This window comes from Cygnus atratus, chromosome 2 (assembly GCF_013377495.2).
Source record: "Cygnus atratus isolate AKBS03 ecotype Queensland, Australia chromosome 2, CAtr_DNAZoo_HiC_assembly, whole genome shotgun sequence".
NCBI lineage: Eukaryota > Metazoa > Chordata > Aves > Anseriformes > Anatidae > Cygnus > Cygnus atratus.
Genome location: NC_066363.1, coordinates 46,427,920 through 46,441,706, shown reverse-complemented (window position 1 = coordinate 46,441,706; position 13,787 = coordinate 46,427,920). Strand labels below are relative to the sequence as shown.

The window sequence follows — 13,787 nt, the reverse complement described above, 5'->3', positions numbered from 1 at the left end:
TGCAGGGATAGGAAGCAGCGCATCCTCTCTACCGCAGCAGAAAACTCCCGTGAGGACACAGAAATAAGCAGCAACTGAAGAAAGCAGCGATGACTGATCGTGACAGGCCTGTTGTGCTCCTGACCGCATTCAGATGGCCCCAGTAGGTCGGGTTAGCCTACGTGCTTAACACGTTGTGGGTCTGGGTCTACAGATGCAAACAGAATTTTTTTTTCCACCTCCTTCAAGACAAGGAGCAGAGGTGACGTGAAGAGCGCCTCTGACTCACACAGCATTTCTTTCCCTCCCACAGCCATTCAACATAAACCAGACACACAGACCCTTATTTTCTAACATTTTTCCAGCTTAGAAGTAGGTCATCCAATCTACCTGATTTATCTTCCAGACAAAGCTATCTCTACATGGCACAAAAGGGACATACACTCAATGATATATAATTTTATTTTTTTTAATTCCTGAGGTTATAAAAGGAAAAAAAAGCATCAAGAAACAGTCCAGTAGACAACCGTCCACATCTCCGTGACTGCACAGACTGTGGTATACATAAATCTCTTTTTTCCTCCATGTGGAACATGAAATTTGATGTGAACGGGGTTTGCAATTCTTTGGCAGCTAAGATTAAAAGATGTTTCTGAACGAGCTACAATATAAGTGATTGAGTATAATTAAAACTATAGTGCAATTTCAATTTTAAAAAAGAAGCAAAGTCAGGCTTTTGTAGCTTTGCTACTTTGTACTGTGGTCCAACCTTGTGCAATATATCTCAGTGATTTTTCATACAGCAACACTGAATAATGTTGAGTAAAGGAACATTGTCATTTTCTTAAAGCAACTATATTCTTTCCTCTGCACAAACCTCTGCATAACAAAAAGAAATATTATCCTTCACTGCTCTAGTACCCAGGAAAAATGCCCAACTGCTTAAGCTGACCACAACATACACTTTTTCTCCTGTGGGTGTGACATCCCCTTAAATCAATTTTGTGACTGATTTTAAAAAAATATTTTCCCTTAATTGCATTGCTGGGGATGATCTATTAATAGAAGGCCAAATTCAACAAAACTGTTGGTATAAAACTGTTGATATAAAAACTGTGGGTATAAAGATTTATTAGTGTCAAAGGCATACCTCACACGAACAGGTTCTTTGTGAATGGGGATATAAAGACCTCGACTGAAATCTCTTGCACAAACCTACACTTCTGCCAAGTCCTCCATCAGGTTTCTGGGACAATCAAAGACAGGTTCTTTACTGTCTTCTCTGCACAGCCTCTGAGGTGGAAGTCCCTCTCATCCAGATGACACAGTGGGTTTCCTGCTCTTGAACAGTTCCTTCAGACAGCTGCAATCTTGTCTGCTTGTTGCACCTTACCGTTTGAGTATTTCCTCTACTGAAACTTCTGCTTAAATACTCTCCCCTGTTAAAAGCAAACGTTTTCCTTTCATCTTCAAACTACAGGTCCTGGCTCCCCCCCTTATTCCTCTTTCAGAGAGTAGAAAAGCCATAAAACTACTCTCATGAGGCAGCTATGGTACCGTAAAGACTCAAATGCTAAATAAACATAATCCAGTGTTTTTATTTTCTGCCTCCCAAACACAAGTTTCAGCAAGCCTCAGGACTGTGTACATGGAAAACTTGCAGAGGAAAATCTGGCTTACTAGATGGAGCCATACACTTTAAGAATTACATAAACATTGGCTTAAGAATATTTGCCACCTGATGAAAAAATATTAAGAACTAGGATGCAGAGGAAATCCAGAGACAAGCCTGTCAAATAATTCTGAATAGAGGTAACAAATACTTCTGAGCAGAGATATCATATTTTGGCCTAAGACATTTGACATTGTCCCTTTAACTTACATTTGGCATTTTAATAAAGATACCCTATTAAGATTAGTATTCTAAGTAATACAACAGCAAAACGCTTTTAAAAATCACGCCTAAAAGCTTAAAGGAAAACTGCAGCAGACTTAGTAACGGCCCTGTGAAATTGCATAGCATATGGTACACAGTATTCCATTTTTAAGCAATAAATAATTTCTTCTTGCCTCATTAAATAAAAAACACAGCTTCGATGCTGAAATCTGCCATAACTCATGAATGGATCAGTGCGTCATTTATTGCCTGTTTCAGTCTCTTGTCTATCTCATCTTTGTGCACACAGCCCGTTCTGGGTCTAACTGCATTGTAACCTGTTAGCTCAGGAGGAGGAGGAGGAAGCCAGCTCGCACCTTTCACTGACCCCTCTGCCCAGCACAGTACATCTCCTGTACTGGGAAGAGGCATCTGAAGAGAAAGCTTTCCATGAGCCAGCAGCCTAGCTGAAGGCCCCCTGACTTCGGCTTGGCACCACCCAGACTGCAATTCCTTGTTATAAAGCCCTGTATGTGCAACCTAAAATCTAGGTGGTCCATGAAGGGCAGTCATTCTTTCACAATCTTTTTCAAAACTGATGTATTTATGCATTGCTAACAACTGGAATGAATGATTAGCAACCTTCATCAGCAGTAATGTTTTCTTTTCTGTGATCAGAAATTTCCCTCTACCTTAGCTGCTACAGTGTAAATGTCAAACACTTGTATGGTGAATCTCTATTTTTAAACAACCACTCTATTGTTGTAGAATCAGATCCCCCACGGAGAGCTCATTAGGGCTGGATGTGCATTCACTTTCAGATGGACTTTCTGAGACTGATTCAACCATTATTGCTACCTTCCACTCAGTCTAGAGAGAGAGGCAGCGCTGGCCTCCTCAGAGACTGTGCTTTCACGTGAACGTGATGACTAAGGTGCTAAAGCAGGAAAAAGGAATGCTCCTCTTTCTAGTGTCACACAGTGAGCAGTACTTTATTCTACAAATTATGCCCCTGATTCTGCCACTGGTACTCACCATAAGAGCTGATTTCAGTAGAACAGCTTACAGAGTAGAGTATGGTGAGCAAAAGTGAAACGAATTGCTGCTTTGTGTTTTATTGCTTTGTAACCGGTATGCAATACCAAAGCATTTATAAAAGCCAGTTAAGACTTACCAAATCTTAGTCCAATATGTAAAAAAACTCTACATTTGCTGTTTATAAAAATTGAAAAAGATAAAAAATTCTAGATGGATTACAATATACGCCTGTGAAGACTGAAGTATTGCATAGTTGTTGTTCTGACTGTGAGAGCAGTAGAACAGAACAGAAATGGTTATGTTTACTCCTCAGTGAAGAGGTGAACAAAGATACTTTTTTCTTTAAACTTCCTTTTGAAGGATATTTTTGGAAGAAAAGTCACTCAATTTTCAGTAGAGAATTTCAGTTTGCATTTAGACACCTCCACACTTATTTTTCTCCCCAACGAAAAAAAAGATAATTAAATGGTTGGAACATTACTTGACCTGTTAAATTAAACAACATGGCTTTTGAGCAATCTGTACACAGTACAGAACCATTAGTGTTCCTAAAAAGGCTTTGTTCTTCTAATGTATACATGTTCTCTAAGTGCATTATAACTATTGCATAGTTTCAAAATCTTCAAACAGTGGTCATCATAATGCTTACATATACATAAATAATAGCATTTCTTAAAAATGTAATTAAAAATAACACAGTGTATTCAAGGCTATGGAAAATCACTTCCATCATAGATGACAGGTCGCTCAACAGTCAAGTGATAAAACACTCTTTTTGAGATAAATCTGTCAAGAAACAAAAGAAAGGAAGATGATCATGTTAGCTGAAGGCAACTAGACAGAAAGTCTTAAAAGTTTACTCAATCTTTCAGTTTATACTCAGGCAAAGAAAATGACTGGTGTTAAAAACAAGTCTGTCTGCACATGGGCTATCAGGTCTCTTATTAATAAGATCCTGACTAAACTATCTCGGAAAGAATCACAAATTACTTGCTTACTTCCATTTACCCTCTCAGAGGTCAAGACAAAAGAGTGGAATTCTGCTATGGGATGAGAAAAAACAAACAAAGAATAACAAGAACCAAAACCGAGGTTGAAGATATTTGGCAAACAGGGAGCAATTTCTCACACCTATTTCCAAACAGCAGAAGAATGGTACATCTGAACAGTTCCACGGACTGTTAAACCATGCTTATTTCACCTTTTACACTCATGTGGGACCCACCTGGAGAATGTGTTGTCAAATATCAGTGTGTAGATTCCGGAGTGTCTGACTTTCACCTGTCCTCTGATAGTTTCCTTATGAGAATTGCAGCGGGTCATTGGAATAAGAACCTGGAATTCAATACAAATCAAACTGAAACTTGCTATTTGACCTATAAAGTGACATTTACCTTCAGAAACCCCTAAAGTGCATATACGCCTGCAAAACTATTTATTTTCACTGATTAGCATTAAAAATTCACCCAAAGTAAAATCTCAGAGCGTGACATCTGCTTTCCTTTGACATCTTCTTTCCAGCATTAAGTTATGGCTACAAATCTCAGCTTTAGAGAGATTCAAGTGCTCATCTTTTTTACATTTTTTAAACAAAGCAAGATTACTAACATCAGCAATGCTACATTAAATCTATACAAACATATCCAAGAGCAGAATTAGCTACTTCATGCCTTTTGGTATATGCTTTTATACTCCCTGCATTATAAGGGTGATGGAGAAGATCCTCCTGGAAATTATGCTAAAGCACATGGAAAACAAGGAGGTGATTGGCGACAGCCAACCTAGCTTCACTAAGGGCAGATTGTGCCTGACACATCTGGTGGCCTTCTGTGACAGGGTTACAGCATTGGTGGATAAGGGAAGAGCAGCTGACATCATCTGCCTGGACTTGTGCAAAGCATTTGACACTGTCCCCCATGACATCCCTGTCTCTAAATTGGAGAGACGTGGATTTGATGGATGGACCACTTGGTGGGTAAGGAATTGGGTGGATGGTCACACTCAAAGAGCTGTGGTCAACAGCTCAAAGTCCAGGTAGAGACCAGTGATGAGTGGTGTTCCTTGGGGGTCAGTATTGGGACCAGCATTATTTAATGCCTTTGTTGGTGACATGGACAGTGGAATTGAGTGCACCCTCAGCAAGTCTGCTGATGACACCAAGCTGTGTGGTGTGGTCGACACAGTGGAGGGAAGGGCTGCCATCCAGAGGGACCTGGACAGGCTTGAGAGATGGCCCTGTGCAAACCTCATGAGGTTCAACAAGGCCAAGTGCAAGTGCCTCCATCTGGGCCAGGGCAATCCCAAGCACAAATAGAGGCTGGGTGGAGAATGGATTAAGAGCAGCCATGAGGGGAAGGACCTAGGGATGTTGGTTGGGGCCCCTACCATAAGAAGGACATGGAGGTGCTGGAGTGAGTCCAGGGGGGCAGAAAGATTCTCAGAGGGCTGGAACACCTCTCCTATGAAGACAGGCTGAGGGAGTTGGGGTTGTTTGGCCTGGAGACGAGAAGTCTGTGGGGAGACCTTATAGCAGCCTTCCTGTCCCTAAAGGGGAACTGCAGAAAAGTTGGAGAGGGGCTCTTTATCAGAGTGTAGTGAGAGGACAAGGGGTAATGGCTTTAAGCTAAAAAAGGGTAGACTTAGATTAGATATTCAGAAGAAATTCTTTACTCTGAGGGTGGTGAGGCACTGGCACAGGCTGCCCAGAGAAGCTGTGGATGCCCCATCCCTGGAGGTGTCCAAGGCCAGGCTGGATGGGGCTTTGGGCAACCTGGTCTAGTGGGATATATCCCTGCCTATGGCAAGGGGTTGGAATGAGATGATGTTTAAGGTCCCTTCCAATCCAAACCATTCTATGATTCTATGATTCTGTTAAGATAAGCTTTCTCAGCAAATCTTAACCATTTAGCTAAATTTACAGCAAAAGTGGGTGTAACCATCTATCTTGCTGTAAACACCTAGCAGAGATAGCGGTTTTCATCTCAGAACAGCAGCTGATGCAGATCAAGGACAATGCTGTGCTACCCAAAGTTATGTTAAATAGATATATTAAGACAGAACCAACATGAAATCTTAAACTTTCAGATGAAGAAAACATACATTTTACCCGGAGTTAGTTACCCTGGAGTGAATTGACTCATGCTGCATAAATGTCTTTTATTCTCCCAGTGAAATCACAGCCTTAGAGCTGCCCCTGATACGGTGTTAAAACAGCAACTGCCCCATCTTCGTTACAACTTTGGAATGAGCTGGGTAATGTAGATTCACTCAATGCATAACCCTCATAAAATACAGCGCATATAAAATCTGGTACCTTGGGCATAGGCAAAGTGATTTTGCAGGATGTGGGAACACTATCAAGGCCCTTAAACATGAGTTTAACTGTAAGAAATGGAAGTAACCCATCCATTTATCTGTTTACTTGTGGCCTCTGCTTAAAATCTGGCAAAATAAGCACTAAGCAACTACAAATTAAGCAATACTGAAGAGGGAGAAGAGACTAATTTTGCAAGCTTGGGCTTTTATTTTTGTTTAATAATAGTGAGTGAATTTCAGATGCGACTAATAGAAGCTACAGTGCTTTGCAGGCAACACGAAATAATTAAAGATGTAGCTCTGCCTCCAGGAGAACTACAGCTTAATTGGAGAAACAATTCCTTATAATGCAATTGCAACTGGCACTACAGTGGAGATCTACTGGCTGTACTGGCTGATTTCTCTGGGCAGCCTACTGAAGTGTACTAGTTTCTAAGGGAGTAAGGAAAAAAAAAAAACAACAAAAAAACCACTAGGAAATAAAGGCCTTACTTTGCACTGATCCAGTGGCGTGTCTTCTGATTCTTGGTAGACAACGCTGAAGGAGATGCTTTTAGGGTCTGATGAAAATATCCAGCTAATGGTTAGCCCCATCTCTGTAACGGTGATGGGAATGATACTGTAAGTGCTGGATTTAATGAACAGCTCTCTGTTGCCTTCCCCAAAATTTAAGATCTCCTCCACTGTAAGGGGTAACTTGATCCTGTAATGGAGAAAGAGACAGTCATTTGAAGAGATCGAATCTAATACCATGACAGAAACAATAATCATTATTTTTTGTTTTCCATCTATTTTAGGCAGGCTCCACAGCAACTTTGGGACAAGTCCATAGGATGTGGGAAAATTCAGCCATGGATGAAAGCAAGAATCACAGAAAAGCCAACTGATATCAAACACTTTCACTGTTCTGGCAAATGTGAATATTAGTCATTTATTTCATTTCAACAAGAAAAATCTTGTGCCTGGAATAAAGCTTTTTAGCACTAGCATGATTTTAAAAAAAGAGTCTGCTGCCCTCTGCTGTTCTTTTTACATAGAAGTTTAAACGGAATTTCACTAACCTACTTTACTCCCTCTCTAGAAATCATTTGTACAGGAAACAGGGATCAGGAGTGCAGAGGGGAAAGACAGATGGAATGTGAACAGCAGATTTGTCTAGATCCTCTGGAGCACTTACTGATACAGCTTGGTCTGGTTTATCCAAGCGAGCTGCATAAAAGCTGATTCAAAGTACCTCCAATGAAAAAGAAGGTTCTCAGCACCCGGATGATCCTTATTCCTGAGGCATTTTATTAGCCTACCTCATTCTTACCTCATTCAGACTGGTGTGAGGACCTTGAACAGCAGAACGCTGCTTGTCTTTTTCAAAGGAAACCAGTAGTTTCTAAGAGCTGAGGATCTCACTGGTGTGGGGTCTGGAGAACAAGTCTTACGAGGAGCTGCTGAGGGAGCTGGGGTTGTTTAGCCTGGAGAAGAGGAGGCTCAGGGGAGACCTCATCGCTCTCTACAGTTACCTTAAAGGAGGCTGTAGAGAGGTGGGGGTTGGTCTATTCTCCCACGTGCCTGGTGACAGGACGAGGGGGAATGGGCTAAAGTTGCGCCAGGGGAGGTTTAGGTTGGATATTAGGAAGAACTCCTTTACTGAAAGGGTTGTTAGGCATTGGAATGGGCTGCCCAGGGAGGTGGTTGAGTCGCCATCCCTGGAGGTCTTTAAAAGACGTTTAGATGTAGAGCTTAGCGATATGGTTTAGTGGAGAACTTGTTAGTGTTAGGTCAGATGTTGGACTAGGTGATCTTGGAGGTCTCTTCCAACCTAGACGATTCTGTGATTCTGTGATTCACCTACTTTATACTAACTAAAACTGATCTAACACATCACTCTTTAGGCCAAACAAATTGCTTCCCAAACAACGAGCTCACAGTAGATCACAGTACCGTGATGTGTTTATCAGCTGCTTTTAAAACCTAACAGATTTGCCAGAAAATACCACACAGTCACCATGATGATTTCCTGTTCTAGAGTAAGAAGTTCAGTTTCCAACCAATAATACACAGTGGTTAGGGATCACAACTCATTTATTATGAGAACTCTTGCACTTTGGTCAGAGAGGAAGCTTTACACTAAGTTTTACCTACCTTGTTACTTTCTCCTCTTAGCTGAAATAGCTGCTACAGTGTCTCAGCTGATCTTTGATTGTAATAAACTAATGATAACTCTAGTTTTTGCCCCACAGCCCAGCTATGATTTTAGTTCATTTTCCTGGTTCTCTGAACAGCATGAGATTGAAACATGGATTAATTAACTTCACTGTAGTCAAAAGTTTAAAATCTTCCCCACAACCAGGCCAGAATTTCAAAGCTAGGCTTAAGGGGAGAGTGAGGAAAGGGGAATTACTCCAGGTCATTAGCATTTTCATGTGTTAGATCCACTTTGTGGCTGTGAGAGTGACATGGAGTATCACTACCTCACATAACTCATAATTTTTGAGCAGGGTACATGTAAGAATTGTGTGCACACAGCTCACAGTGTTTAAGCTGAACATTCCATGCTAAGCATGTATCATCCAGCACAGGTAGAGAGTTTCTGTGAGACAATAGGTAAGGGCTACCAAGAAATAATAGACACATGCTCCAGAAGTCCATGAATTCCCTTCCCATCATCAAGGTCCAACTAGTGCAGCACTCCCTGACTCTCTCTCGCAGTTTTTTTCCAGAGATTGCCAGAACTACACAGCCTTCCCTCTAAGCCCCTTTCCTGTTCACAGCACCTCCCGCAGCAAGAACAGGAAGGAAGGTTTTCTGATGTGACATGGACCCAAATCTTTTCTTCTTCCCCATTTGCACTGAAGCTTTTAAGAGAGAGGACCTGGCTCACTGCTGCTGCTCTGCTTAGCTGGGCTATACTCTCTGCCCCTCCTCAGACCACGTTCTGCTGTGGGACACAAGCAATCAGCTCTTCCAGGAGTCTGCAGGGCATGTTCACATAGCTCGTATCTGAGTTCAGAACTTTATCCTTTCAGCCTGGTAGTAATGAAACTGTTCTGCTTACATGATTTCTCCTGACTTCAACAAGCTTATCTCAGCATCTTGAGCAACTTGCCACTCTTCTGATTCATCATAGGTCGAAGAATTGCATGTGCTGTTTCTAGGACAAGAAAATATAATCAAGTGGTCAAATATCGTCCGCATGCATAGGTCTTCCTGAAACAGAAATGTTTTAATAGCCTTGATGAGAAACTCTAGAATTTTATTTTGTATGCTCTAGTGACAGAACTATCTGGGCAAAAGTACAGCCCTGTTCTGCTAACCACTGCGCAAAAATGCAAAACAGCTCTTATTCTGGTTTCATGAGCTAAGAGGAAGAGATGCATCCAGAACATCTCTACAGCAGTCTTAGGATATACTGCCTACTGAGATGCTGACAGGTCTTAAAGCTTCCCTCATGGGTGTAAATCTTCATGGGGGACAGAAACAAGCAACACCATCCAGACTCTTCTCTTAAACAAAGCCTCCCCAGTATGACATTTGTCCTGTATTTAATCTGTGAGGTGTTTTACCAGCATTTTATCCAGTTCCTTATTCTGACAAATAGTACACAAAACGTATTTTCTCACTGTAGAATCGCTATCATTATCTCCTTTTCCTGGATGATTCAAATACACCAAAGAAACTGCTACAGGATGACAAAGTTTTATGCCTCCCACCCACCACGATGTGTCCCAGAGAATGAAGGAAGTAGATGGAAGAATCTCCCATCCACTCCTTACCTCAAACTGAGTACACACGAGTAGCACAGACTATGAATTACACGGCTGGGGCAGAGAGGTAAACGGGAGAGAAGAATGAATTTTGAGAGTCAGTAAACAAATGCTGACGGTTTCCAAGTAAGTTAGAGTTTCTCTATCTGATACTTACTTTGTTTCCTGCATCTCAGCAGGTTGGTAGCTGAGACAATTAGGCTGTCATTTTGCCAGAAAATGTCCAAGATTACCTACAGGGAACCAAACACTTGGTACCTTCCAAAAGCCAGTGGAATCTAATCAAATGTGACACTATTTATATGTGCTTTTGAACAGTCAAGTCCAATCATGTAGCAAGGGCAGAATTGTTACACATTCTGTAGACCAATTCTCAAAACCAATGCAGAGTTTAGTGTTTTCTTTTAAATCCTAAAGGGCATTGCTCTACAAGCAGCAGTCCTGAGTGGAAGAGTGGGAGAAAACATCTCCAGGTAACAGCACCTTCATCTGTCATTAGCAGCGTCTGCATTTACTGTGTCAGCACTTGCAACCACTTGTGAGCTTAGTGGGGTAACAGCACTGGCTGGGACCAGGAAGAATTTACTGCTAGGACTGCTAATTAAACTGCAAATTACACTGCACCCACTGTCTACACACTTCCTGAACCCATAAAGCACTGTTATCTGTGGAATTCGGGTTCTCTCACTTTTTAGACAACTTTTGACTTCTTCAGAGTCACACCACTACTGGTAAGTCTCTAAGGAGACAGCTGTGAGCTGCAGGGAAGACTCAAATCTGTGACCGACAGCCAAAACCCGAGCCACAACCAAACATTACCTGCCCACTGAAATGAAGGAATGACACAGTCCGTGTTGGTACATAAAGGTTAATATGCCTCTCTCCATCATATTTGAAAAGTCCTGGCAGGCAGGTGAAGTCTCTGGTGACTGGAAAAAGGGAAACATCACTGCCACTTTTAAAAAGGATACACCAGAAGGAAGGGATGCCATCCAAAGGGACCTGGACAGGCTGGAGAAGTGGGCCCATGCGGACAAAATGAGATTCAACCAGTCCAAGTGCAAGGTGCTGCACCTGGGTCGGGGCAATCCCAGGCATGAGGACAGACTGGGAGAAGAACTGATTTAAACTCATGATTCAGAAGAACTCATGATTTAAATGGTCTCGTCAAGACCATTTCTTCCTATACGACTTCTTCACACTAGGTGGCAGCCTGTAGAGCATTATGAATATATACCACTACACAGACCCCTGGTGTATCTGTTGAAATCAACATTTGCCAACAAAATTTGCCTTTTAAAAGCAAAATGAAGCAGGACTGATAAGCACAAAGTACCGAAGCATAGAAAAAATGCTACAACAAGAGCACAGTTCAGCATCCTTGAGGCACAGACTGCTGGAGGCTGGTAGGGCGTTTTGAAAAAAAAAATCATGCTTATCCTGTTCTTATGCTTTTCCTCAGGCATGTGCGGTTAGTCACTGTCCCTGGGCTGGATGGTCTGGGCCAGCTGGGCCTGCTGCTACCTAGCAGGTCAGACATATCACAGGCACCCTAAATTAGCTATCCACCTTCCATTGCAGCCCATCAAAGAGAAAGGAAAAGAGAAAGAAAACAGTGGAGGATCAGAAGAGAGAATGCACAGACAGCCCTTGGAAAGAGCAGGAAGAGAGGCACAATTTGGGATGAAGCACGGAGGATATGGAGCTTGCTGAGTTTGCAACAGGGTACATGAGAGTATCTTGTCTGAAGGAGTTTGTATGGTTGCAAGGAGGACAGAGGAGTCATGGGCAGACCCTGATGTACTTGAGCATGAGAAAGTGTCGTGCAGACAGCTGATGAAAAAGAGTGGACAGACCTGAAGATCTCCCGCGGTGGGTGACCTGCACATTGGTACTTAGGAAGCCCCAGCCAGTTCTCAGAAAAAAAATCAGGATTTAACTATGCTACATTCTCTATGAAAACAAACAAAAAAACACACACCCCCTCCCACAAACACACAAAAAGGCGTTCCTTGCCTTAAAACTGGTTACGCTCTATCTGTAAGACCAGAGGCAACTGGTGCATACACAGAAAGCAAGCTAGGGAAATGACCAGTCATGACAAAGGGCTATCTCTGTGCATCAAGTGACAACATGAAAAATCTCATGAGATACTTTTAGTGTTGTGTTATGAAAGAGGTTTGGCAAAGGCCCTGAGATGAAGACAGCTTTCAATCATCAGCCTGTGTTTGCACGAAGTTCAGAAAACAGATTTCAGAATAACAAGTTGGGGTTACCAGGGTGCCTTCCAGCCTCTTCACCAGCAGGAGGCAGCAAACATGACTATCAGGATCAGCACGAGAAATAGTGGCAAGCCTCTGCCCCCGAGACCCTAAATACTGCACCGTCTGTAGGTCACCAGCATTACAACCAGCTCTATGTGTAACCCTAGCTGATTTCAGTGGTGAGGTATGTGCTCTCAAAAATGAGTTGTTTTTTTTTTCCTAGATGCCTTTGAATTTTCTCCTCGCGCAGTTCTTTAGAGGATATTAGAGGGAAACCGAGGCAGGACGACAGCAGAGGCCGCTGCTGGGTTGGATTTACACTGCTAACCCCCAGGAGCATCAGGCTCTTTCAGCAGGGCTTCTGCCCAACCCAGCAGCACCCAGCCAGCTCAGCTCTGTTTTCCATAATTCCTAGGTCGCAGCAATAATTCAGTCATACTAGAATGGGTATCCTGCAGGCAAACTGAGGAATGCCATCTGGTCTTATGGAGCTGTATACATGCAGGTATACGTACCAGCAGCTCTCACCACTCCCGTGCTGGAGCGGGCTTCTTAGAACAGGCCATCCAAAAATAGTTTGCAGAGACACAGTTTACGAAACCAAGGAGGACACAGGTCAAATTACAGTTAGGGGAGCAAGCTGAAATGAACTCTGAGTTTCTTTTCATTACTACCTCATGACAAAGAGTTGAAAGCTGCTGATACTGCAGTCTTCTTTGGTAAAGGGTTTATCGGAAGCTAAACAGAAATGGATGAATGATGCCAGGGTACCTTACATATGGATTAGGGCAAATGGATGTGGGAAGGGTCTCCATGGGAAGGCCATCCCTGCACATACAGCCTGAGAGATGAACATCTCTGGTGATTCTGGAGGCAGCAGCTGCAACAAGGGCACTACGATCCAGATAAAGTAGCTCAGATTGAGTTCTCCCTAAATGCACAAATAATAAATTGAACAATAGCTCTGAACACCTTCTGGTTTTCAGGAGTTTAAGTGGGCCTCGTCGGTAGAAAGGGCTTATTGTTGGCCCTCTACAACATGGTGGGAACTTTATCTTTTCTCAAGGCAGACACTGACATTCATTTTGGGGGGCGTACGCTACCACATAGCTTAGCCACCACTTTGTCATACTCATACCCTATTCTGCATCCGAAAATAACTGCTAAAAACAGGCAGCTCTTGCAACCTGTTGTTCACTTGTTTGATAGAAACAGATTTGTTTCTCTGAGACAGGAATTGCTAATACATGTACTGAAGCACATGGGAGAGTTCAATGTAATTTTAAAGAGCATTATGGGGCCATACATTTCTTTCGCAAGTAGTCTTCTTTCAGTAAATGATGCTGTAGGGTTAGGCCAGGTTTGCAGGCACCAAATCCAAGGACGCAGAGGTGCAAGCACACTGCTCTGTGGGGCTGAATGCCCAGAGCACTCCAGCTCTGCACAGGCTGCTGCAAAGACCTACCTTCATGGGTTGGATTCTCTGCACACTGCCTCCCTCTCTTGCAGAATCTGTCCATGAGAAAGGCTACAACTTTTCTACGCTGATCACTGTTT

General features: G+C 42.6%; 1 protein-coding gene across 2 annotated transcripts in view; it reads right to left on the bottom strand.

Annotated features, from left to right (window-relative positions):
- Positions 1–422: 422 nt before the first annotated feature.
- FYCO1 (FYVE and coiled-coil domain autophagy adaptor 1) overlaps positions 423–13,787 on the bottom strand; it is a 53,325-nt gene continuing 39,960 nt past the window's right edge. Inside the window, exons 15-18 of one of the 2 annotated variants that reach the window (XM_035549717.2) lie at positions 9,258–9,353; positions 6,701–6,911; positions 4,119–4,228; positions 423–3,679 (exon numbers count right to left, since the gene is read on the bottom strand). In XM_035549717.2, coding sequence (XP_035405610.1) covers positions 3,604–3,679; positions 4,119–4,228; positions 6,701–6,911; positions 9,258–9,353 — 493 coding nt within the window. In that variant the 3' untranslated portion in view covers positions 423–3,603. The remainder of the gene's footprint in view (positions 3,680–4,118; positions 4,229–6,700; positions 6,912–9,257; positions 9,354–13,787) is intronic. The other variant, XM_050708856.1, reaches the window with a different exon arrangement.